Below are 25,509 nucleotides of genomic sequence, written 5' to 3'. Positions count from 1 at the left end.
AGAAAAGGTGTGCGCATCTTTTGTACTGCAGTTTACTGTCTCTGGGCAGTAATGTAAACACAAGACGGAAGTCACAGCCTGACATGGGATCCATCTTTCAGATAAAAAATCAATAAAATATTCTTGTCATAGGAAACTATTATGTGAATTATCAAAATTATCAAAATTAGATGCTTTTAACCTCCTCGGATTCTAAAAGAACACTAATGCATCTATTCTTGTTTACGAATTCCGCCAGAGAGAACTGGTTTCAATATGTATGCAGAGTATACGCGACCGCAATTCACTTTCCTTGCATTATAACCTCGGTTGCAAGGAAATTGAATTTATAGGCACCACTTCACAAAAATGCGCTATCCCATTTTTATATCTATTTTCATTGTTGACTCACTGCGAGCTTGAAAGATAAAGTCAAATTTTTGGAACATTACTGGTCCGACTTCGTGACCTCGTAGCTCCTCTAGAATTTGTTACAATTAAGATAATCAAAACATCTTTATTCTTCTCAGTAGCTCTTAATAAGAGAAGTTATGATTAAAAACATTTAAGGTTTTATCTCATGGTCAATTTACTTTAGTTAACGTAGAATAACGCAGAAATCAAAAATGACTAATATTAATCAAAAATCCAAACAGAAGAATATTTTGAAAAAAGTCATAATGAGTTGATTATAGAAAATCTACTTCTTAAAACTTATTATAGGTTCTGATTTCCTGGTTAGCTACTAAAAAATAATGTGAAACATGAAACATTTTGAAAATATTTTATGATAATAAGGCTTGTTAAAGCATAAGCCGGGATTATAACCATCAGGTTTTGAGGAATTGATCTAATAGTTCAGAACCCTTGTCTATATGTAGTAAATTCCCTACTCCAATAAATTGTTTTAGATCCGTACCAATCCAGGTATAACTTTCCGTATTCTCAGGTATCTGTTTTACAAGATACAACTCAATCTCAAACTCAATGTTCCTCAATAATACTTTATTCAATATCAATCCGGATACGACTCTGCATTCTCAGGTATCTGTCTAACAAGATACAACTCAATCTCGAACTCAAGGTTCCTCAATAATAACTTATTCAATATAAATCCTGATACAACTTTATCTGAATTCTCAGGTATCTGTCTTACAAGATACAACTCAATCTCGAATTCAAGGTTCCTCAATAATACCTTAGTCAATATAAATCCGGACACGACTCTATCTGTATTCTCAGGTATCTGTCTTACAAGATACAACTCAATCTCAAACTCAAGGTTTCTCAATAATACCTTAGTCAATATCAATCCAGATACGACTCTATCTGTATTCTCAGTTATCTGTCTTACAAGATACAACTCAATCTCATACTCAAGGTTCCTCAATAATACCTTACTCAATTTCAATCTGGATACAACTCTATCTGTATTCTCAGGTATCTATCTTACAGGATACAACTCAATCTCAAACTCAATGTTCCTCAATAATACTTTGTTCAATTTCAATCCGGATACAACTATCTGTATTCTCAGGTATCTGTTTTACAAGATACAACTCAATCTCGAACTCAATGTTCCGCAATAATACCTTAGTCAATATCAATCCCGACATGACTCTATCTGTCTCAGGTATCTGTCTTACAAGATACAATTTACTATATTTCCTAGCCTAGATCTATCTTTCAAGATGAGACTCAGGTCCCCTCTCGTTTTTGCTAAACAAGGAAAAAATTACTCTCACACCGTAATCAAAGAGGAGTATTATTCAAACTAACTGTTTATTTTGGGTTCTGCAGGTTAGATTAATGAACGTAATTACATGTTTTGCAATGTTATTTATAAGCATAGTTAGATTTATCACATTACAGACCCTGCGACCCTATTTATAATTGTAGTTAGGTTAATGTACAATAGATATTTAGTTTACTATGATGTTTGTTTCATATATTCATTTTTCATAAAAAAAGTATTTTTTGAATCCAACAATTGATATTTTTTTCTTAAAAGTAATAAAAGTTAAACATCCGGGAACTATTCCAAAAAATAAGGATGTTTATCTTTATTTTATTAATAAACTAGCTTTAGAACCCAGCTTTGCCTGGAATTTAAGTTTTCCCTTTAAAAGTTGATGTTATCAACTTAAAAATAATAACAATTCCGTGGTTTTACTCATTCAAAATTTGAGGCAAATCGGTCAAGAGGTTTATGAGTTATATTCAAACATACAAATAAACACCAAGACAAACAGAGATTACTACTTTATATTTAAAAATAGACGTTTAAATGAACTTTTCATTAAAATGATTAAATGTGAACACTTAAAGGGAGTGATCGCGAAAAATGAAAAACTTATCTTACTTCTATCTGTTGCGTTTACATTTGACTTGGATCGTGAAAATCAATTTAATTCCAAACAAATCGTTAAAATATGACTACCTATCGTCATCTGTAATTTTTCGACGCATTCGTATATAGTTGATATTTTATAAGATTTCATATTTCATATACTTTTTACTTTAAATGATGTTTTTTTTTCGGCGTTAGGTGTCGTTTTAGTCTCTTCCACGTGGAACTCCAGAAGCATCGAGCGCGGAGACAACTAGCGGCCAAATAAACGTCCTCTAAGTATATTGTATATGAAATATGTAAAAAATATTATGAAACATCAACTTTACATGAATGGATAAAAAAAAGATTTGTTTGGAATTAAATTGCCTTTTTTACTTTCCGAGTCGAATGTTGCAACTTTCTGAAGTAAGATTAGTAGCAATCATCATCGTAATTTTTCGACTTAAGCCTATACCTCCTTTCATTTTTCGCGAACACTCCCTTTAACACTGTAAAAAATGACAACATAATTTTCAGCAATTCTTCTGTTTAGGACTGCCATAATTTCTTTTTAAAAAAGAGCCTTTATGAAGTTTTTAATGTAAAGGGAAACAAATTAGCCATGTTTTTCCTCGTCTGTGGAATAAACTCTACAAGAAACTCAGATAAGCGTCAGGGGCGATACGGGGGTAGCGAGTTCCGCTTCCGTTCCCACTATCGGTACAGAGTTTTTAAAGATCAAGTCTCCCTCCTGAACAAAATCCTGTGTACGCCCCTGATAAAGGTTTAATTATGGTTTCATTTTTTTAAACTGACTTTTTAAGAAAATCAAATCTGAATTAAATGTAATATCCCTTTTAATTGTATAAGTAGCAAGAAGCCGGATAATGACGATGTACTTGACTATTTGCATGGAATGACCTTTCAAGATGAATTCTAACTTTAGTACATCATTGTTAACTGTGTACAGTACAATTAGCAATCAGACTAATCACTCCTAATGATTTGCAGCCCCCCCCCTATTATTTTTTTTTTACCTGAACACTGAAATACAAAGGATTTACCAAATTATGGGAACCAAGCGCCCTTAATTCTCTCTAAATTATTAAATTTGAGAAATATTACTAATTGACGAGTGCCAAGTGCCCTAAAGTGTCGGTATATTATTAGTTATGAAAAGGGTTACTATTTGTTGGGTGCCAAGCGCCCTAAATTGTCTCGATATGACTAGATTTTAGAAGGATTACAGTTGATGGGTGCAAAGCACCCTAAATTGTTGGTATATTATTAGTTATGAAAAGGATTACTAATTTTTGGGTGCCAAGTGCCCTAAATTGTCTCTATATGATTAGATTTTAGAAGGATTACAATTGATGGGTGCAAAGCACCCTAAATTGTCGGTATATTATTAGTTATGAAAAGGATTACTAATTTTTGGGTGCCAAGCGCCCTAAATTGTCTCTATATGATTAGATTTTAGAAGGATTACAATTGATGGGTGCAAAGCACCCTAAAGTGTCGGTATATTATTAGATATGAAAAGGGTTACTATTTGTTGGGTTCCAAGCGCCCTAAATTGTCTTGATATGACTAGATTTTAGAAGGATTACAATTGATGGGTGCCAAGCGCCCTAAATTATCTCTATATCATTAGATATGAGAAGGATTATCCCTGCCATACAACATACGGAAGCTTCTATCTACGGCTTGGAACAGTTTGTAAGTTTTAAATATTTTTAAGTTTTAAAAATTCTTTGCTATAAAACGTTTTGCAATAATATTTCAGAATTGTTAACCTTTTTAAAAATTGTAAACGTTTCATAAGTTATTACTTTCGAAAAAGGAATTGAGTCTTTGCCACAAACTCAAATATTCCCATCGTAATATCTCTACAACCTGAACGAAAAAACCTTTGATATTTCAAACAAATTCTGTTTATCTAACATAATTGATAGTTTGAAATATCTATGGTCTACCGTCTACGATATTGGGGGAACATATAAAGGTATTAGAAAATCTGAGTTTAAATTACATCACAAAGTTTACATAATCGGGTTCTACTGATATAGGGGTTTAAATATTTTAGTTTAAGACAAAGACTCAATTCCTATTTTATTTTGCTGTTTTAGTTTTTTTTATAATTTTTGTTTGTTTAATTTTTTATAGTTTTGTTTGTTTAGTATTTGGAATTGGAAGTCTAATCTACACTGGTATAGAGATAGGAGGGATTTTCGAGGTCTTAATTAATTAATTTCAATTATTTATAATTGATTAAAAAGTTTGCTAATTAATTAAGTGATATTAGTTTGAATTTTCTTTTAAGAACTTTTTATAATTTTTCCTTTTTGTATCAATATGTTATTTGTTCAATTTTCCTTTTAACTAAACAAATTGTCCTTATTTTTATGAAAACTTATGATAACCGGTTTTTTTCCCTGTTTGTAAATAATTCTAGCGGGATTTATATTTTCAAGAACTATACAACAGGCGCGATAAAAATGCGGCCCATTATTTTAACTATTAATGTTTTTTTTTCATGAATTCTACGATTTACTCGAATGAATATTTAAAACAAATTTTCGAACTCCTTCAATGAAATTTTAATGGCTAGCTTTAATAGCTACGAGAACAAAATAATTTTTAGATATATTAATATCATGGTCAACTTTTGGTGTTGATTATGTGTAAAGGGAACCTTTGTGAATTGTTCATGGCACATCCAGTAGTTTTTTCCAAATACTCAAATATGTATTGACATCTTTAGATTAAAAGATTTTAGGAAAAGTTGTTTTATAAAAATTTCGAGAAAAAAATCTTTCCAAAATGAAGATTTAAAAGAACTTTTTATAACTTTTTGGTTGTCATTAGTTTAGGTAATTAATGGTTTATATATTTTTCTAGATCGCCATTATGAATGGACTAACACGATGCGGAGACTTTATAACGATTGTCAGGGAACCTGTTTTAAATTAGAATCTTTCATTATTTTGTTGTTAAACGAATGTTTTTTATTTTTAAAAACTCACATCTTCTCTTGCTTACTGAAATGTAATATAATATTTAATTACTTTTAATTAACAAATAGCCAAATTATATAAAATGCCATTTTTTATTGTAATATTTTTTTAAAGAATTAAAATTCTTAGATGTACTTTATTTTTCTCAACCAAAAGATGAACGTATACAAGGAACCAAATGCAATTTTTATAATCAACAACATTTTTCATTCAGAAGTATTTTAACTTAAATGCTAAACAGTTTACTTAAAGCCCTTTGATTTTTCTTCATCAATTTTTTAAAAAGTTGAAAATTTGCGCAAAAATTACAAATTTTATTTTGAATCAGCAAATTAAAACATGCAAAAATAGTGGCAAAATTTTCGAAACCTAAGTGTGCATTTAAGAAAACTGAAAATGTGCAAATTTCTGTCAATGCCTCTTTAAAAAGCTGAGCAATTTTTTTTACAAAAATTGTAAATTTTTTTCTTTTTGTCATATGCTTTCAAAAAATCTATAAATTGTTGAAGTTAGTGAATGGAAGTAGGCCTAAATATAGATTTAGTCTGGTATAGGTACATAAGGCATTCAGGCAGAATGCCTGATTACTCATAACCATGGGCAATGGGTTTTAAAGTCTGGGGCATGTGTTAAAAAGTCTAAAAAATAGATTGGCCTGAAACCATTCTTTTTAAATTTTGATCAACCCACTTCAAAAAAAAAGAATAGCTGGGTAAAAGTTGTGACTAAGTGTTTTTAATCGCAGTATCAGGTCAGAAATGCATCACGACATTTGACCAAGTTAAAACATTCTCAAAAATCTCACTTAAATATTTGAATATTTTTTATTGAATCATTTGGTTTAGCACAAACTTGTTGGTCGGTTGGGACTGATGCACATGATTGCCACAAATCTGTGTGTTTGGCTAAAGGTACATTTTATCTACTTTTTCCTACGCCATTGTTAGTCTAATGATTTACTTTTTCCTTTATATTATTCCAGTAAAAACTGTTTTTATCTTGAAGGTTTTGATTATTGAGACAAGGCATGAAATAGAGTTGGCCCATCATAAAAATACACAGGTTCAATAAATCAAATTAGTTCTAGATATAAATCTATTTAAATTATTTATGGGATTGTTTGCATTTTTTTAGGATGTTGAAAATTGAACATTTTTAAGGGCGTTTAGAATTTAAATAGTTAACTTTACCCACTCGAAAATGCAGTCAGTCCCTTCCATTAAATTAGTTTTCTCAGATTAGATTAGAAACTGTAGTTTATATGTAGAAAAATAGAATTAATGTAAAAGAAGATAACCATTGTTCAAAAAAAACCAGGAATTAATTATTGTTCTTCTATTTAGATGCTACAGATCCGGAATACAAGCCTGGAATTTCCTGGACTATTCACTAGGTGGAATATGTTTACAGGAATATAAACAAATATATAAGTTAATGTTTATTTACATTTTTTCAAAAATTCCTCTTCCTAGCCCCCTCTTCAAAACAAAAGGTTACCCACAAAGGATAAGACTGTAAAGACGACCAGAAACTCTTAAAATGTGATAAACCCAAGGTTGAATTTTGTATTCTGTCTTAGATATCGTAATCTAATGGCTTATTTAATGATTTGGCAAAGAAAGAAATAAAGAAATTGAGTCATATTTTCAAATCCCTATATATTTGCAACCTAATGTTGTAAAGCTTTGATATTTCAAACTTAGATACTTAGATTATTATCGAAATTGTATAATTGATCATATTTCGTGCATTTTTGATTTTGTACATTTTTTGCTTTATAACTTAATATTGCAAAAAATATTTGAAATTTTTCAAATTTACAATTTTTTTGCATATTATTAAAGTAGAGCCCAAGGCTTTCTAAAAGTGTACCATATGTTATATATTTGTATGACAATAAGAAAATCTAGAGTGGGGTCCCAGGGAACCCCCCAGAATATTTGGGTAAGCTAGACGTCAGCCTGAGTAGGGTTGACAAATCTGTATTTTTATCGGAAAAATTTTATCAATCGTTTTCAAAAAACAAAGATGGAATTTTTTAAACAAATCAAAAGAAGAATCCAAATCTTATATCCTCGTCTATCTTACTTCCTGCTAAAAATATGCTGATCAGCTCCAGAGCCAACCTGGTTTCCGAGGATAGCCTCGAGAGTGTTGAGGATGATCTGCACGTTGATCAACATGATAATGATCATGATCTTCACCTACATCCAAAGGATGCTGTTTGTTCAAACAAGGTACAAAAAAACCATGTTCATAACATTATTTTCCTGATTTTTAACAAACTTTTTGTAATTTCGAATTGGTTTTGTTAAACATTACGGACAAAAAATTGAGTTTTTATCTGTAAATGGGGAAGGACAGAGATTAAACGTATTTCAACAATCTTCAAATATGCCAAAATTTTATATTTAAAATGGGAAGCGGGGGGTGGGAATAGGAGTTTAAGGAAAGAGAACAAGTTTCAATTGGTTTGGGCATTTAGCATAGGAAAATAATTTATATTTTCTTCCTAAAAAACTATATATAAATTTATATTAAAAAGTCAAGAGTTTTGTTTCATTTCATAAATTCATAAAGGAATTTTCATTTGCCCTTGTTTGAAAAATTTCTAGAAAATGAGATAAAAACAAGCACTGCGAATTTTAGTTTATAATAAAAGTTTATTGTTGTCTTATCTCAGCTTGTTTCTTTAATATAAAAATACACTATGGTTTTTTCCCCAGCTAAGATTTGAAATAATCAAAATCGTTAGAAAGAAGAAAATTTTAAAATTAAGCTTCAACTTTTTTCTTTGTGGTAAAATATCAATTTAAAAATATTAAAATCACAAATTTTTGATTTTACGCGAAAAGGACCATATTAGTTTTTATTTAACATTTTTCATAAAATAAAAGAAGAGTTTTCAACGAAAATATGCCGAATATTTAGAACTTCGATGTAATATTTAACTGAATTTTAGATAGATTTCGAAAAATGTATGTATTGAGTTTTTTTATCTTATGTTATTTAACGTGTTCAGATAAATGATTAAACTAAAATCGGATAGTTTTCTAACATTAAAAGCTATAAAAGAACCCGGAGATTTATTAAAATTGAGTTTATAAGAGAAAAAAAGAGACGTTCCGCGAAATTTTCTGTGAACTTGTTAAAAAAATTTAAGAATTATTTTAAAATTGAAAAAATCGTTGTGAATCGGGCATGTCATTTGTTAAATGAAGGTTCACATGAAGTTAAGAGGACTGTCCCTTTATCCAGGCTTTGAATATGTTTAGATAATGTACAAACTGCTGGAGGACTCTTCGCCTTTTCTTTTCCCCTGCACCATTGAGTTCAGGTATACAGGGTGATCCTAAATAAACATCCCAAAATGTGCCCGCTGGTATAGTTGTCAACTGTCAAGGGTGTCTCTTAAGAAACCTTTTGGTGTCATATTACAATACGTATTCAAGAATCTTGTTATTCTGATTTTTCATTATTATTCTTTAAAGTTGAACAAAAATTAATAATGCGTAAAATAAAATTTTAATCTTAATTGCAGATAAAATTTAATGTACCAAACCAGATTTCATATTATAATGATAAAGAATACGCAACTTAATTACATTTTGTTAAAGGGACTGTACGCGAAATTTTAAGTGACGCATGGAAAAGATCTTTATGTCAAGGTTCAGGGTTTATGAAAGCAATAGTAGGAAAAAATTGGAGTGGAGAACATTGTTGTCTTTCTTCTTGAGTTTAGCACAAGATCCTTCATGTTTATTAGTTTAGAATTTAAATAGATATTTCAAAAAGAAATAATATCAGGACTCTTATGTTGTTTTATGTCTTGTGATATGTTTGGAATTGTTTAAAGTTGACAACTATAATTTGATAATATTTGATACAAGTTGCAATATTACTAAAGAATGAAACTTTGGAAGACGATAAATACCTAAAACCCCCTAGAATTAACAATTAGCTGAATATATATTTATCGAATTCTTTTTTGGGTGTTTTTCAACTTAGGGTTTATGGATTTAAACCCTTAAACCCACATTGGTCACCCTGTAAATACATGTTCTTAGAAACCTATTTTCTGCTGTATTCTTATATATATATATTTAGTTTGATCTGTGCTGCTGTACTGTTATATATACAGTTTGATCTGTGCTCCTGTACTGTTTATATATATAGTTTGATCTGTGCTTCTGTACTGTTAAATATAGTTTTATCTGTGCTGCTGTACTGTTTTATATATAGTTTGATATGTGCTGATGTACTTTTTTATATATAGTTTGATCTGTACTGCTGTACTGTTTTAAAGTTTGATTTGTGCTGGTGTACTGTTTTACATAAAGTTTGATCTGTGCTGCTGTACTGTTTTACATATAGTTTTATCTGTGCTGCTGTACTGTTATATATATAGTTTGATCTGTGCTGCTGTACTGATATATATATATAGTTTGATCTGTGCTGCTGTACGGTTATATATACATATAGTTTGATTTGTGCTGATATACTGTTTTATATATATAGTTTGATCTGTGCTGCTGTACTGTTTTATATATAGTTTGATCTGTGCTGCTGTACTGTTTTATATATAGTTTGACCTGTGCTGCTGTACTGTTATATAGTTTGATTTGTGATGATATACTGTTTTATATATATAGTTTGATCTGTGCTGCTGTACTGTTATATAGTTTGATCTGTGCTGCTGTACTGTTATATAGTTTGAACTGTGCTGCTGTACTGTTTTTATCTAGTTTGATCTGTGCTGCTGTACTGTTTTATATAAAGTTTGATCTGTGCTGCTGTACTGTTTTATACAAAGTTTGATCTGTGCTGCTGTACTGTTATATATATAGTTTGATCTGTGCTGCTGTACTGTTATATATATAGTTTGATCTGTGCTGCTTATATAATACAGTGCGTGTAATTGTTCTATATTCTAGAACATATTAAATACAGTGCGTGTAATTGTTCTATATTCTAGAACACATATAATACAGTGCGTGTAATTGTTTTATATTCTAGAACACTATAATACAGTGTAATTGTTCTATATTATAGAATACATATAATACAGTGCAATTGTTCTATATTCTAGAACACATATAATACAGTGCGTGTAATTGTTCTATATTCTAGAACACATATAATACAGTGTAATTGTTCTATATTATAGAACCCTCACACTTTTCCTTAATTCAGTAAACGAAAGAAAAAATACTCTTTTTCTTTATTTTTTGGTTCTCGTTGTAGAGCTTCTGAAAATTCAGACATTTTTTGTCAATGTTTAAATTTCCAGGGCCCGGGGTACAAGGAGTACAAAAATACATTTTTTTTATCTTTGTGGAAAATTTATGTTACAATTATAAAAACTTCGTTTTTCCAACATTTTTAAAAGGTTATCTAGTTAATTGTTTGATTTATGACCGTATGTATTTTGTTTATTGTACAGAAACTCTTCTAAAACGATTTAATCTGTGGTTCACTTTATTTTACTTTAATGTGCAGAACGTTATTTCTTAATGTCGATTATAATTTGTATAAATATATTTTATAGTTACCTTAAAAATGTAGATATATTCTATCGTTCGGTACAATAGAGAATGATTCATTTTTTTGTTTCAATAAAATAACTCTGAAAGATAAGCCTGCACAGAACTATATTTGTTTTAGTGTCCATCAGAAATATTGTATATCTCCAGATTGCATAGATCAATTTATTTCAAGCAAATAAAAGAAATCATCAATATTTTAGTGCCCAGCTGGAACAATTCTTTTCAAAATAAATACAAAGTGCATACCGAAAAAGTTATGACTTTTAAACTGTCTGTATATATAGATATATATAAAGGTTGTTAATTATTTTTTAAAACGATCGATAAAACAATCGTTTTCATTTCGTTTTTTGTTTTACTAAAAATGATCGCATCGTTTTAGAAAAAACGAAGGATCGTCGTTGATGGTCGTTAACGATCATTAACGATCGTCAAAAATTAAAAACTACCTACCTTTGTTAACGAAACAAGAAACTAAAAGTAAAATTGCAAAATTCAGTTTTTTTCTGTATAAAGTACATCGCATTTTTGCCATAAAAGCACCATATATAATCGGAACCAAATGTCAAAATTTAGACAAACATTTGCGAATTTAATATCATGTAAAGACTTTTTTACCTCGTCATCAAAGATAAAAAAAGATGTTTAGAAAGACTCTGTAAGCATCATAGTTGTAATAATTCATTATAAACTAATGGTTTTGATACTAGATTTTTCCAGTTTTTAATCAATAGTTATTTTCTCCACAAAATCCCTAGCTAATGAAAACTAAATATTTCTGGATATATTACATTTAATGAAGGCTAAATATTTCTGGATATATTACATTTAATGAATTACTAGGTACAGAACATTTTAATTTAGTACAGTTCTTTAGATTTATAAAGATTTGTACTTTTAATCTAAAATTTTGTTACAATCCTAAATGCCTAATCCTTATATCTTAAAAACTTAATTCGGCTTCGTACTGATCAAATAGTAAAAGTTTCAAAGGTTTATTAAAAAACCTAATTTTTATTTCAGACATCAAACCTACAGCGTGGACTGCAGTCATGCAAATACTGGTTTATTTTGTGGGATTGTTGTTGTTGTTGTAACTATCATCAGTTTAATCATTTTCTTTGTATTTATCTCAAACGAGGATCCTCATACTAAACTCATTGCAGTTCAGGTAATACAAGAGAGTTCAGTGAGACACATAAACTTGTGGAATAAGTTTCAAAAATACTAATAAACAAGAAACAAAGCAATTTATACCCATTTCACTTAATAAGTTGATTAATCTTCTGATAAAACTGGATTGCTTAAATATCGGTTTATGTTTAACAAGCAAAAAGCTTAAATGCCTTTTTTTACTTTTTCCATCTGAATCTATATTTGAACCTACTTCCATTCATTGGATTTTTTAATGTACAGCTCTTTGGAAAGCCTATACAAAAGCAAGCAGATTGCATAATTTTAGCAAGAAAATTTTGTTCATATTTTTGCACTAAGTTTTTAAACTTCAAAGGGCTTTCCAAAAAACGCATTAAATGTTATAGACATATTTTACAAAAATAAATTTCAATATTATATGCTAATTACTGTTATATTCAAATTTATCAAATTTTCTAATCCATAAATCTTAACAACCTGATGGTGTAAACCTTTGATTTTTCAAATTTAGAAAATTTGATCCAACAGAATTCATAGTTTGAAATATCTAAGGTCTTTGACATTGGATTGCAAAGCAATAGGGATAAAATCTGAGTTTGTGACAAAAACTCAATTCCTTTGAAGTGACCCTTCTTTAATCATTATATGCCTGATTCAACACGAGTAAGGATACATTTGTATATTTACTCCCTTATCTCTGCTGTTTAAATCCGCATATCTTACCTCTTTATATCATCTTAATGTTTAGGTTGCTTCAATATCTGAACTGACACTATACGGCCTAACAACAGTTGCAGTTCTCCTAGGGCTCTGCCAGATGCGACGGTAATATTTTTAAAGGAGTCTGTAGACGTTTCTTGGAGTGTAACTCTACATTTGTGGATTGGAGTTTCTGATTCAAAACATGAACCCTTAAAGATGCATGATTAGCTTTCTTTTTCACGCGGCAAAAAAATATCTATTTATATTTTTGTAATGGGTATTATTAAGTGTGAAAAAGTTTTTGCCGGGATTTTTATTTTTTAGTTGAGATTGAGGGTTCTCTATAAAGAGATTTGTATATTTCTGCAAAAGAAAGATTTAGAATTTAGAATTAAATTTAGAATTACAGTAGCTTAACTTTTATGTACATTAGTCACTTAACTTTTATGTTCATACGTCACTTGCATTTGATGTGCATTATAACTTACATTTTATGTACATTAGAACATACATTTTATGTACATTAGTCACTTACATTTTATGTACATTAGAACTTACATTTTCTGTACATTAGTCACTTACGTTTTATATACATTATAGAACTTACATTTTATGTAAATTAAAACTTACATTTTATCTACATTAGTCACTTAGATTTCTGTACATTAGTCACTTAACTTTTATGTACGTTAGAACTTACATTTTATGTACATTAGAACTTACATTTTATGTACATTAAAACTTCGAAGCATGAAAATAATTAAGCAAAAGTGAAGTTGATGTTGTAAGAATATATGGCTTTTAACAAGTCTGCTATTTTATGTAAATAATTAACAAAATTATCAAAAATTAATAATAGAAATACAAGCTGAAAAAGGTTTAATATTGTACAGTGAACATTGGAATTGGAAGACACCATGCATTAAAGAAGTACTTAAGTATATTTTATGTTTTTACTAAACAAATAGTTTTACTAGACACTTAGCAAATCACTACTTTAGTGAAATGGGACTGTTTACACTGCACAATTGCTGTGTCTCATAATCATTGGACTTTTTAAAGTTTACTTCATTCTAAAAGTCGCCTTCCTATTTCATTGTTTTCTGGTTATCACTGTAGTAGAAAACATTTATAATTTTATCCCTTATCTAGGTGTACCTAGGGATGTTAACGTTTACATTCTTTTGAAAAACGATCGTTTCGTTATGAAACCGACGACGAAAAATCGAAAACGAAACGATCGTTTTTAAAAACAATCGTATTTTTTAAAGTTCGTTTTTTAAAAATGATCGTTTTTAAAACGATCATTTTGTTAACGATTGTAAACGACGACCCTTCGTTAAGGATCGTTAACGACGAGCCTTCGTTAACGATCGTTAAAGACAACCCTTTGTTAGCGATCGTTAACTACGACACTTTCTTAACGAAGAGAGGAAAACGACCTGAAGGGCTCCCCCCCTCACCAATCCAAAATTATGTGAGCATTCTCTGAAAATAAACTTTGTTGCCTTCTTAATTTTAGAAGCGGCGTGTTAAAGCCGAATTTTTATAATTCCATCTTTTAAAAAGATTATTTTGTTATAAGATTATGGTATGATGTAACTAGGAAACTGGAACTAGACAACTTATTGTTAGGTAATTTTACACTTTTCATTTATTTTAAACTTTTTTGTCAGAACTCCCGGAGAGTGAAACTTGTGAACATGTCAGCACATAGCTTCAGTAACTATCAACTTGAGAACCATTACACTCACATTAAAATTGAGATTTAACTCTTAAATCCAGCAAAGTTTTCCATTTTCAATGAGGTATTCAACGTGTAAGGGGGAAATGAATTGGCTGAGCTCTTAGGTCATGCTTTAGTTTTGCCCTTGGCTTTCTGACAATAAGTGACCCTTACTGATAACTCTAATTTTCTAATCCCTATATCTTTGCAACCTCATATCATAAACCCTGTTATTTCAAACTTTGAATTTTGATTTATCTGAAAACTAAGGTTTGAAATACAGGTTTCAAAGATGGTCACGTGATACAGACAGAAATCATGTGACCAGTCTATAAGTATACTGCACTGGATTGGATTTAGTTCTGGTGACGTAATACGGACTATACGACTGTGTCTGTATGTAATAATATTATCAATTACATCTATTAAAAATGCAAAAAGACGGAAAAAATTATAATAGGAGCAAACCTGAGATCATCAGGCTCCTGTGGGATATCGTCGTTTTCAGCTTGGTTGCGTATTTGTTGAATATGATCTGTTTAATACTACAATCTTATAGAAAATTGCATATATATGAAATTTCGTATAAATTTAACACAGTTTTATATCAGTTTCTCGAGACAGAAACATCAGATAGATGTTTTATATGTATCCTTTAACGCCTGAGATTCTCAGGTTTCATCCTATACCCCATTTCATTTTTCCTTTACAGTCCCTTTACTCACAAAAATCCCCCTTGTCCTAGCATATTCAAATATGATTTATTTTGATTTCCTTATTTCCAGAAATTTGAAGAATTTCCTTCAGGTTTAGATAATTTTGGTTTTATTTGATATTTTGAAATCTGAACATAATAAGTCTTTATATCTACGGTTAACTGGAAAGCACAAAAAAGGGCAGATTTCAGGAATTTGAGATTACCCTTTTCAAGATTGATACTTGTAAAAGTTTAAAAGCAGCAAATTATGATAGCCGGACGTTGCACCTTCCTTGTCTTGGCGGCAAATTATTGAAACTCCAGTCAGGACTGGTTTTTTAATACAAGATAATCTCTTAAATATTAGTGTTGATACGAAATAAACTTGAAATTACAGTAATAATATCATTAATAATTTGACAGAAAAATTAATTATTTATTATTTCTATACGATAATTTGAATTGGAAACATCAAAAGAATTTACAATTAGTTTAAATCGTATATTTCTTTCAAGAATTCTTGCCGATTGAGCTGCATGGCTTAGGATCAGTGTAGGTCTTGTCTAGCTTTGAACTCTTTGAAAAGTAGTAACAAGGATTGTTTAATGCGTTTTTATTCTTTGAAGAAAGGGTGTAAGCCACCAACATGTTATTGCCTTACTAACTGAGAGAAACTGAATAAATTTTTTTTTTAAGTTACGTATTTTCTAAAAAAAGTTGAAAAATTCGTTAAAAATGTAAAATGTAAAACTTAAATGTTTATTTAATACTTTCTTCATGGGGAAAATGCCGTTTTTCCTTCATGGGGAAGTTGCCACTTGGGAAATTTTCATTTGGGAAAATGTAAATTTGGGAAGTTGTTGCTTGGAAAATTGCACATTTGGGAAGTTGCCACTTGGGAAATTATCACTTGGGAAGTTGCCCTTGGGAAAATGCCTTTGGGAAAGTACCTAACATCGTATCCAGTACATATCCAATTTAAAACATTATTTGACCTAGGGATGTTTAAATTGATTTTTTGTAGATATTTTTTTTTAAATATGCAAGGTTCGGCAAACCCTATCCGAACATAAAATATGTTAGTTTCAACAAGTTACCAGAACTGGAAAATCAAACATTTGCAGCCAAGACGAGAAGGTGAAACATCCGGCTATCCAAATTATTTCAATGATTACATTTACAGACAATCTTCAAGTCGTCTCTGAACTTTAATGTTCAGTGGGACGCACTGTACATATTTTGGGATACACTGTACATATTTTGGGACACACTGTACATACTACATAGTTTGGGACACACTGTATATATTTTGGGATTCTTTGTACATATTTTGGGACACATTGTACGTACACATTTTGGGACACTTTGTTCATATTTTGGGATTCTTTGTACATATTTTGGGACACTTTGTACATATTTGGGGACACTTTGTACATATTTGAGGACACTTTGTACATATTTTGGAATTCTTTGTACATATTTTGGGACACGCTGTACACATTTTGTGACACACTGTAGATATTTTGGGACACACTGTACACTTGTTGAGACACTTAGTACCTTCAAATCAATTAACAATTCTATGTATAATTTAGTTATTGCCCAAACAGGAGTTTTCATTTACGCGGCATTTTCAATAATTGGAACATTTTTCCAGGTAAACTATTATTAGAAATCAGAGAGCAGGGTTAGTAAGAGGTGGATGGATTGTGGAGGGGGGAGGGGCACGTGGATTTAAGGGTCATGTGAATATTCCAGAAAGCTGTGAATTTCGATCACAATTTAACCCAGTAAACATCATTTTTTAGCCTTTTTTCTGAAATATTTTTTTTGTCGGCATATGCATTTTGGTAAGGATGAGTATAGGGGGGAAGGAGTAGGGGCAAGGATGAGTATAGGGGGGAAGGAGTAGGGGCAAGGATGAGTATAGGGGGGAAGGAGTAGGGGCAAGGATGAGTATAGGGGGGAAGGAGTAGGGGCAANGTCAAAAATACTTCGAAATTCGCGAAAATTTTGAACAAAAATGAACAAATTTCGTACTTTCATTTTCGCGAATTACGTTTAATGAAAAAACACACCCTAGAGACATTGTGCGATATCCATTTCGTCACTGAATTCCCATGTTTATTGGGACACACTGTATATTTTTATATTTTCTAGTCTTTTGGCGCTTTTTATTCACATAATACATAATGGAAAGTAAAATTAAATTTTGATAAGTCTCAACTTTTTCAAGAACAGCAGATTTGTTTGAATTTTCAAAGAATTTTAGGTATTTGTAATTTACAATAGATTTGTTTCAGTTAGAACTACATCTGATAGCTTTCTTAGCGTCTCTTGCAACATTAGTGCAGACGACATTACAAACTATATTCATCCTTGATGCTTCTTGCAGGTAAACATTATATAACAAATATGCTAACAATATGTTAACGATATGTTAACAATATGTAAACAATATGTTAAAAATATGTAACAATATGTTAACAATATGTAAACAATAAGTAAACAATATGTTAACAATATGTTAACAATGTGTTAACAATATGTTAACAATATGTTAACAATATGTTAACAATATGTTAACAATATGTTAACAATATGTTAACAATATGTTAACAATATGTTAACATGTTAGCAATACGTCCCCAGCCCAACAGTTTAAATACGTCCCCAGCCCTACAGTTTAAATACAGTTTAAATACGTCCCCAGCCCTACAGTTTAAATACGTCCCCAGCCCTACAGTTTAAATACGTCCCCAGCACTACAGTTTGAATACGTCCCCAGCACTACAGTTTAAATACGTCCCCAGCCCTACAGTTTAAATACGTCCCTAGCCCTACAGTTTAAATAAAAAATCGTGGAATACAAGAATTTTGATTTCGAACAGTTCTTTTATATTAAATTTTTTTTCTTCAATTTAGTACAGACTGAAAATTCAATAAAATTCTGTTTCCAGCTAAACGTGTGGACTATGAGTATTGAAAATAAAAAGATATTTAAAAAGAATAAGAAAATTAAGCGGTTCACTAGGCAATAATAGTTAAATTTTCTGTTCATAAAATCAAATAAAAAGGTCGTAATTTCAATTTTTTGTGGTTCGATATTAATTTCAAGCGATGTTCCATGTAAAGATGGCAATGCTCGATTCACAACGTGACCCTTAAAAGCTTTGTCTGATTAAGTATTAATTATACATCAATGTTTTTGTTTCTTTAAGCTGTTTATTTTCATTTGCGGTCTCTCTACGAAAGTGACTCGTATGCATTTCTTGCTTATAAGAAGCAACGGAGAAACTCACAGAATCAAACATTTTCCTAGTCAGAAAAACGACGCGGTATCTTCCACATTTTCGATCAGATTAAGGTGTCAAGGGTACCGTTGTTAATCAGAGATTACAATCTTTGAACGGAGGGTCACTTGAAATTACACTTACAGTCCCTTTAAGAACAAAATATTAAAGGTTTCATGCGCAGAACAAAGCTCTTTGTATAATGTGATTATATTTTGTTATTTCTTTATTTTGAATTACAAGGATTATAAAAATATATGGGATATATAAATATTTTTTTTAAATCTAAAGTGTCGGCGTTTATATTAATACGATGAAGACAACTTTTCGATTAAAGTTTTTATTTCTAACAAGTTTTTTGAAACTAAAAAATACCCGTAGACAACAAGAAACTGTTAATTGACAGATTCTTATTGTTTCAATATTTATGTGTATCCATGCTGTTTGAAAACTTTGTAGAAATCAAATTGACGACGACTGTACTTTGTAGGGAAATTAAGAATTTTACTTTATTAAGGGTACTCTTGACCGATTTTGATAAAAAAAAAATGGTCAAGGAAACCGGTGTGGTTAGGAAAATTTTTAATTTCCCGAAAAAGAAGTTGTAAATCATTTTATTGTCTTTTGAGATAAAATTGTGCAAGTTTTTTAATGAAAACTTTGCAGAGCTGGTGGACGTTAAGTAACTTATAGCATCCCTCTGAAAGGGGTAATGTTGGCCAAATGGCCGTAAAAGAATTAAAACAGACTTTTCGACTTTTCTGTACTCTATGCATTAAAAGGTCAAAAAACAAAGTGTCAAAAATCAAAGTGAGAGAGTAAAAAACTAGAATTGGGGAGGGGTGCCGAATTCCCCCCCCCCCCTCCAGCCAATTTATGGTTAAGGGTTCAATACCATCATGTATAATGTGATTATATTTTTTCATTTTCTAATTGAATTCCCTGGATTAAATTAACTGTTCTAGCAAAATGTAATAAAGTAGGGATCCAAGATTTATAGAACTTTTTGCTAACCTATAAAATTGAAAGAAGTCCTATTAGGTAAATTAAAAAGAATTGGAATTTAGTATTACAAATTTTAAAATTCGCTTTTTTGTTGATAAGAGTGTAAAAAAATCGCTTTAAATTTTTTTCATCTTAACACTGTACGCACAGCTTTAGTTTAAAAGAATTAGAATTCTGTTTACAAAACAAAAACTAAGCAAACATTCGCCTGGTTTTAAATATTTAAAGATAACATTATAAACTTGAAAACAACAGGGAAGACGCCTGTTTCCATGCTTCCAAAATATATTAGATTTTCTCATGTAATTTTTTCCCCCTGGATTTACAAGTTTTAATATCACAGATTTTCAATTCGGGTTTCCAAATTTTCGTTCAATCTATTTCGCGAAAATTTAGTTCAGCCAACGAAAATATAAAGGAAAACGAAACATTCGTTCATTTTCGCGAAAATCTACGTTAAAATTACTTCGCGAAAAAGGTGAAATCCGTAAAAATTTTTTTAGAAATTCCTTAAAATTTTTTACCTTTCTTTAAAAATCTTATTTTTCGTAAAAATATAATCTTCTCGACTCGAAATGGAAAAATTTAGATTTTTATCAAATGAAAATTGAACGAAAATTTCGCGAAAATGAAAAACTTCGTCAAAAATACTTCGAAATTCGCGAAAATTTTGAACATAAATGAACAAATTTCGTACTTTCATTTTCGCGAATTACGTTTAATGAAAAAACACACCCTACAGACATTGTGCATGCTATTATTTTCATTACGATTGGGTAAAAATTAAGCCTTTGAAAGAAAAAGTGTGTTTTTTTAAACACCCTTTAATTGGTAGAAAGTTGTAGGTTCTGTAAAAAGATAAATAGATAAAAGAATATTTTTTTTTCGATAAATAATAAACATTTATCTATTAAACAAAATTTTAATTGTCATTAATTGTCTAAAAGAATATTAAAACTTTGCCTTTTCTAAAATTTGATTAAAATTAATTCGAAATCACATTTATTGGTTATTGCTTGATGTGATTTCTAAAAATCCATTTTTAACTTGTCATAAAAAATTTGTTTACTTGCTTTTAAAGGTAATTATGCAAATTTTTAGTGACAAATATGTCTTTACAATACCCAAATTTTATTTTGAAAAGACTTTTTATTTTCCTCCAGGTTTGCCTACACAAGTCTACAAGTAAAGAACAAACCAGGAAGAGAAGTTGTAACATTTTTGCTTGGTAAATATTATTTTTTTATTGTTTATTTTTATGTCTAATGTTTGCGATTAGTCCATTTAAAAAGTTTTGAAGTATTGAAGATGTTAATGCATTTACAACGCACTTTAGATGCTTTTGAATCGTGTTTCTTCATTTTTCCCCTTTATTAATTCCTCGACAATTTTATCAAAAACCCTTTAAACCAATTTTATTTGAAGTCAAGAAATTTAAATGTGATAGATTTCAAGATAAATCGGCCACCTTTAATTTAATTGTTAAAATGAAGATAATAAATAAAGGTTCAGTCTCATCTCTCCAGTTTTGAAAAAATAAAGGAATTGAGTGTTTACCAAAGGCTTAAATTTTCTTATCCTTATATGTTCTGACCCTTTGATGTAAACCATTAATATTTCATCCTTAGATTATTTGATCCACTAAAATTTAAAGTTTAAAATATCTAAGGTCTACGACATTGGGTTGCAAAGATACAGGCATTAGAAAATCAGATTTTGTTGAAAAGACTCAATTCCTTTGGTTGAAAAATAAATAAAATATATTTTTTCTAGTTTGCAATCTTGCAATGTGGTTGATGAATACACTCGAAACTAATAGATCTGACTCACATCCAATACAGGTAATTCAAAACTTTAAGAATTCGATTTAATTTGATTAAATATTTTCGAATTATTTGTTTTCTACAACTTTTATTTTTTATCAAATATATTAAAACTTATAATCATGTTCTCTCACATCGGGAAGTTGAACCCGAACTCTTGGTTAATATTGAGCTGTGTTGTTCGTTCCGCGTTCGTTCCACGTTCGTTCCACGTTCGTTCCACGTTCCACGTTCGTTCCACGTTCGTTCCACGTTCGTTCCACGTTCGTTTCACGTTCGTTCCACGTTCGTTCCACGTTCGTTCCACTTTCGTTCCACGTTCGTTCCACGTTCGTTTCACGTTCGTTCCACGTTGTTCCATGTTCGTTCCACGTTCGTTCCATGTTTGATCCATGTTCGTTCCACATTTTTGCACACGTTTGTTCCATGTTTGTTATATGTTTGTCCCACTTTCGTTTCCACTTTCGTTTCGTACAGCTTTAAAATAAACCACCGTGTTCAGCTTTATAATAAACCACCGTGTTCAGCTTTATAATAAACCACCGTGTTCAGCTTTATAATATACCATGTATACAGCTTTATAATATTCGATGCATAAAGTTTTATTTTATACCATTGCTGTGTGTACAGTTGTACAATATATAATTTGAACAGCTTTAAAATATACCATGTGTTTTATGTACAGCTGTAATTAATGTACAGGTTGAGTTCTACGGAGGAGCTTGGGCTTGGCCAATGATAACTCATATATCAATGCCGTTGGCAATTTTTTACAGGTAACTCAGTTTTTAAACATATCATAGTAAATTAGAGGCACATTTTAGCTCACTTTATGGATATACAGTAGTAGTTGCTGTTTGCCTGTCTGTTTAGGCCGCACAAATTTAGAGTGAAATTCAGCTGTAAATGTTGTCAAATTATAACCTTAGAGCTGTTATGCCATTTGGTTTCATGTTCCAAAAATATTAAATGTTTTTTTAAACACATTTTTATTATGCTCAAAATCCGAACAAAACATAAATGTTTAAAATTTTGTCCAAAACAACGATAATTACAAGCTGTATATTAGACAAAAATATCCCAATTGAGAAAGTGTTAAGTATATAAAAACCTATTTTTGACAGATTTTGGATTGGATATTTTAAACATTTTGAGAAAATATTCCGATACTGCAATCAAAATAATCCACAAAAAAACTATTAATATTAAAAACAAAATAGTTTTTAAATTTCATAAATACGGTCTGTAAAAACTGTACCTTCAAAATTAACTGAAACATTAAGAAATTAACTATACACTGTCACAAACTTCTAGTTTTCTAATGCTTATATCTTTGCAAAATGATGCCATAGGCCTACTTTAACAAAATAATTTTACAAGACCAAAAAGTCAATTTAAAACATCACAGATTAACACAATCAAGTTGCAAGGATATAAGGATTGGAAACAGATATTTAAAAATATCAGTTTTGTTTTCAATAGATTTGAAAATTTCATCCGACTTAAATTTAACCCTTATATCTTGGTTTGAAAAAGTTATACTGAAATAAGGTTCTTAATAAATAAAAGAAAAATCGAAATCTTAAAATTGTTGATCTCAAATCGTTTATAAAACATTATCAAAGTAACTATTAAACTATCATATCCTGATACTTATTTTTCTGAAACCTGAAACATCTCATCAAGTTGTAAAGATTGATAGGAATTAGAAATTTAAAGTTCAAATCTGTTGAAACGCAGTTTAATGTCTAAAACATTTATAAAGGGTTACGTATAAAGCGAATTTTCGCGCAATTTTGTCCAAGCTTAATTGCACTTTTTAGCGAAATTTTTCAGTTTTGGGCGAAAATGAAGTTTGACGAAGTTATCTTGCGTCGCTTATTGTTGTATTCAATTCATTTGTAATTCGTAAACATTCTCTTTAAAACATTCATGGATCAAATATATACAGTTCTCATAAAACCACATGATGTCATATATCAGTTTCATGTTTAGGTTTCATTCTACTGTTTGCTTGTTCGAGATCTGGAAGAAATCTTTCAAATATAAACCAACAAACATCAATTATGTTTAGTCTCAGTATTTTATACTCATTTTATATAATATCAACACCCTGATATTTATACTCTACTGACTTTATACAATATGTTGATTGCCCTATCTATGAAATGACCTTTCTATGTAATGTCCGGTCTACGAAATGTAAATTTTCTACGAAATTTTCATTCTATGAAATGTCCTATCTATGAAAGGTCTATATATGATTTGTCCAAACACTATTCTTTTACGTGTTTCATTTATAATTATTTTTCATTGGCGCTAAATCAAAAATAAAGTAAACAGGCTTTTTCTTACTTTGTAATACCAGGCCAAAAATTTACGTTTGAATCTTGCAATATTTTTGTGATCCATTAAAAGACAAGCATATATCTCTTCCATCTTCTTCTAGTTTTCGCTCTTTTATTATATTTTAAAGAACTGTTTTTTACACGAACAGTTTATTGACAGAATAGATATTTTACCATATTTTTTAGACATTTAATTTTTTTTTCAAGTTAATGTTTTTTTTACACAACTTAACTATAAATAGCAATACAGAACTAAGAAGAAAGGAATATGATTTTACTGAAAGTACACCAACCCATTGTTTACAATAAAACATGTTCTTAAGTTGTCCCACGAAACATTACAGATGGTGAATAGTTTAAAATGTCTTCTTCCTTAACTTGTTTGATACTGGAGAGAATAATAAAAAATACTATATGGAAGTCATACTATATAATAAAATTGATTTTAAAGTAAAATATATTAATTGAGTAAAAGATTTTTTTTACGAAATAACCTGCAAAAAGTCTTGAATATCTAATAAATTGTAAAGAAGATGACATTCAAAACTATTCACCAACTGTCATGTTTCGTGGGACACCCTGTAAGTTACAGTAAATGGAAATAAACCTGATAATTTTTAGTTCTGTAACTTCTAGAATAAACCTTTATTTTAAGCAGAGCTGGGAACTCTAATATTGTTGATAACAAGATCAATGGTTGATCTCGATATTTTGTTAGATCTGAAGATAAATTTAATCTTTATTTGATATTCCGCACGGTAAAAATACCTTGGAGGAATAACTGAAATGAGTAGACAAAGCAATGGTCCTCAAATTAAAAGTGCCTAAAGTGGATATCGAGATCAAAGGATTGGGATTATGATTATTGACCACAAAAGTTCCCAGCTCTGCACACATAAACAATATATACGTATTTACTTTCAATCACATTAATAAATATTTAGAAATAGCTTGAACGCTATAATAAGAAGGTATAAAGAATACAACCTGTTTCGCTATGGGGTTTAGTTCCTTCAAAGATGTGTGTTTTTATAAATAAAAATGTATTATAAAAAGCCAAAACTACATTATAATACTGAAAATGATCATGTTTTTACCAAAATCAAAGGGATTGTTCATGAAGAAAGAACATGATTTTTTAATTCTAAGTAATTTGTTTGTAAAAGTGTCTATTTAATTTTTGTCATTTTATGTCGTATTAAAGATTTGAAATGTCCAATATATTAGTATGAAATTAAATATTTAAATATCTAATTTTAGAATAAAGAACCAGAAATTATAAATCTGCAGCGTAAAATCAATATTGTTCTGCAGACTGCAGTTGTCTGTATCTATGAAACCTAAGATTATAGGATGCAATGAAATCAATATTTGGTTGGTCCTACACACTTCTTAAACCTACGAACAATCCCTTAAACTAATTTTTATCTCTTATGTTAGCTGTTCAATGAAAATTCATATAAATTAACATTTATCATAATTTAAACATAAAGATAATAAATATTCATAATTATGTATAATTTTGTTTAACTTGTTAAATTATTGAAATAATCGTCTTCATAATTTTATCTTATTATAAAAACAAAGCCAGGCCTAAAGGATTTACAATGTAAATCCTTAATAATCAAAAAGTACAATTCATGCTAGGTCATAGCTTTAAAACTTCAAGTTCAAAATTGTAGATGTATGCAAACAAAATATTTTAACAAAATTACTAAATTCAAAACAGTCACTATTAGCATTCACATTTCACAAGAATAGATGTTCATTCTTTTTTGTTCTTTTTGTACATAGTACGCACTATGCAGTGTCCTCATTTTTCATATTTAATATTCTGATTTGGGTCTTTAAAAATTTGCTTGTTAGAAAGAAAAGTTTTTTTAAAG

The 25,509-nt window shown here is 29.8% G+C and overlaps 1 protein-coding gene across 1 annotated transcript in view; it reads left to right on the top strand.

The window, feature by feature from the left end:
- The window catches only part of LOC111700854 (otopetrin-2), a 35,281-nt gene extending 11,285 nt beyond the window's left edge, over positions 1–23,996 (top strand). The window contains exons 8-26 of the mRNA XM_023471912.1: positions 3,966–4,030; positions 4,492–4,547; positions 5,213–5,272; positions 5,458–5,499; positions 6,174–6,239; positions 6,334–6,390; positions 6,672–6,721; positions 7,442–7,565; positions 8,604–8,665; positions 9,436–9,468; positions 11,868–12,045; positions 12,778–12,854; positions 14,317–14,366; positions 16,750–16,811; positions 17,458–17,549; positions 20,616–20,680; positions 21,226–21,293; positions 21,978–22,051; positions 23,271–23,996. Of these exons, the coding sequence (XP_023327680.1) occupies positions 3,966–4,030; positions 4,492–4,547; positions 5,213–5,272; positions 5,458–5,499; positions 6,174–6,239; positions 6,334–6,390; positions 6,672–6,721; positions 7,442–7,565; positions 8,604–8,665; positions 9,436–9,468; positions 11,868–12,045; positions 12,778–12,854; positions 14,317–14,366; positions 16,750–16,811; positions 17,458–17,549; positions 20,616–20,680; positions 21,226–21,293; positions 21,978–22,051; positions 23,271–23,349 (1,360 nt within the window). The 3' untranslated portion in view covers positions 23,350–23,996. The remainder of the gene's footprint in view (positions 1–3,965; positions 4,031–4,491; positions 4,548–5,212; positions 5,273–5,457; positions 5,500–6,173; positions 6,240–6,333; positions 6,391–6,671; positions 6,722–7,441; positions 7,566–8,603; positions 8,666–9,435; positions 9,469–11,867; positions 12,046–12,777; positions 12,855–14,316; positions 14,367–16,749; positions 16,812–17,457; positions 17,550–20,615; positions 20,681–21,225; positions 21,294–21,977; positions 22,052–23,270) is intronic.
- Positions 23,997–25,509: the final 1,513 nt, after the last annotated feature.

This window comes from Eurytemora carolleeae, unplaced genomic scaffold, assembly GCF_000591075.1.
Source record: "Eurytemora carolleeae unplaced genomic scaffold, Eaff_2.0 scaffold366, whole genome shotgun sequence".
Taxonomy (NCBI): domain Eukaryota; kingdom Metazoa; phylum Arthropoda; class Copepoda; order Calanoida; family Temoridae; genus Eurytemora; species Eurytemora carolleeae.
Note: the sequence above shows the minus strand (reverse complement) of the source record. Positions and strands in the feature narration are given on the sequence as shown.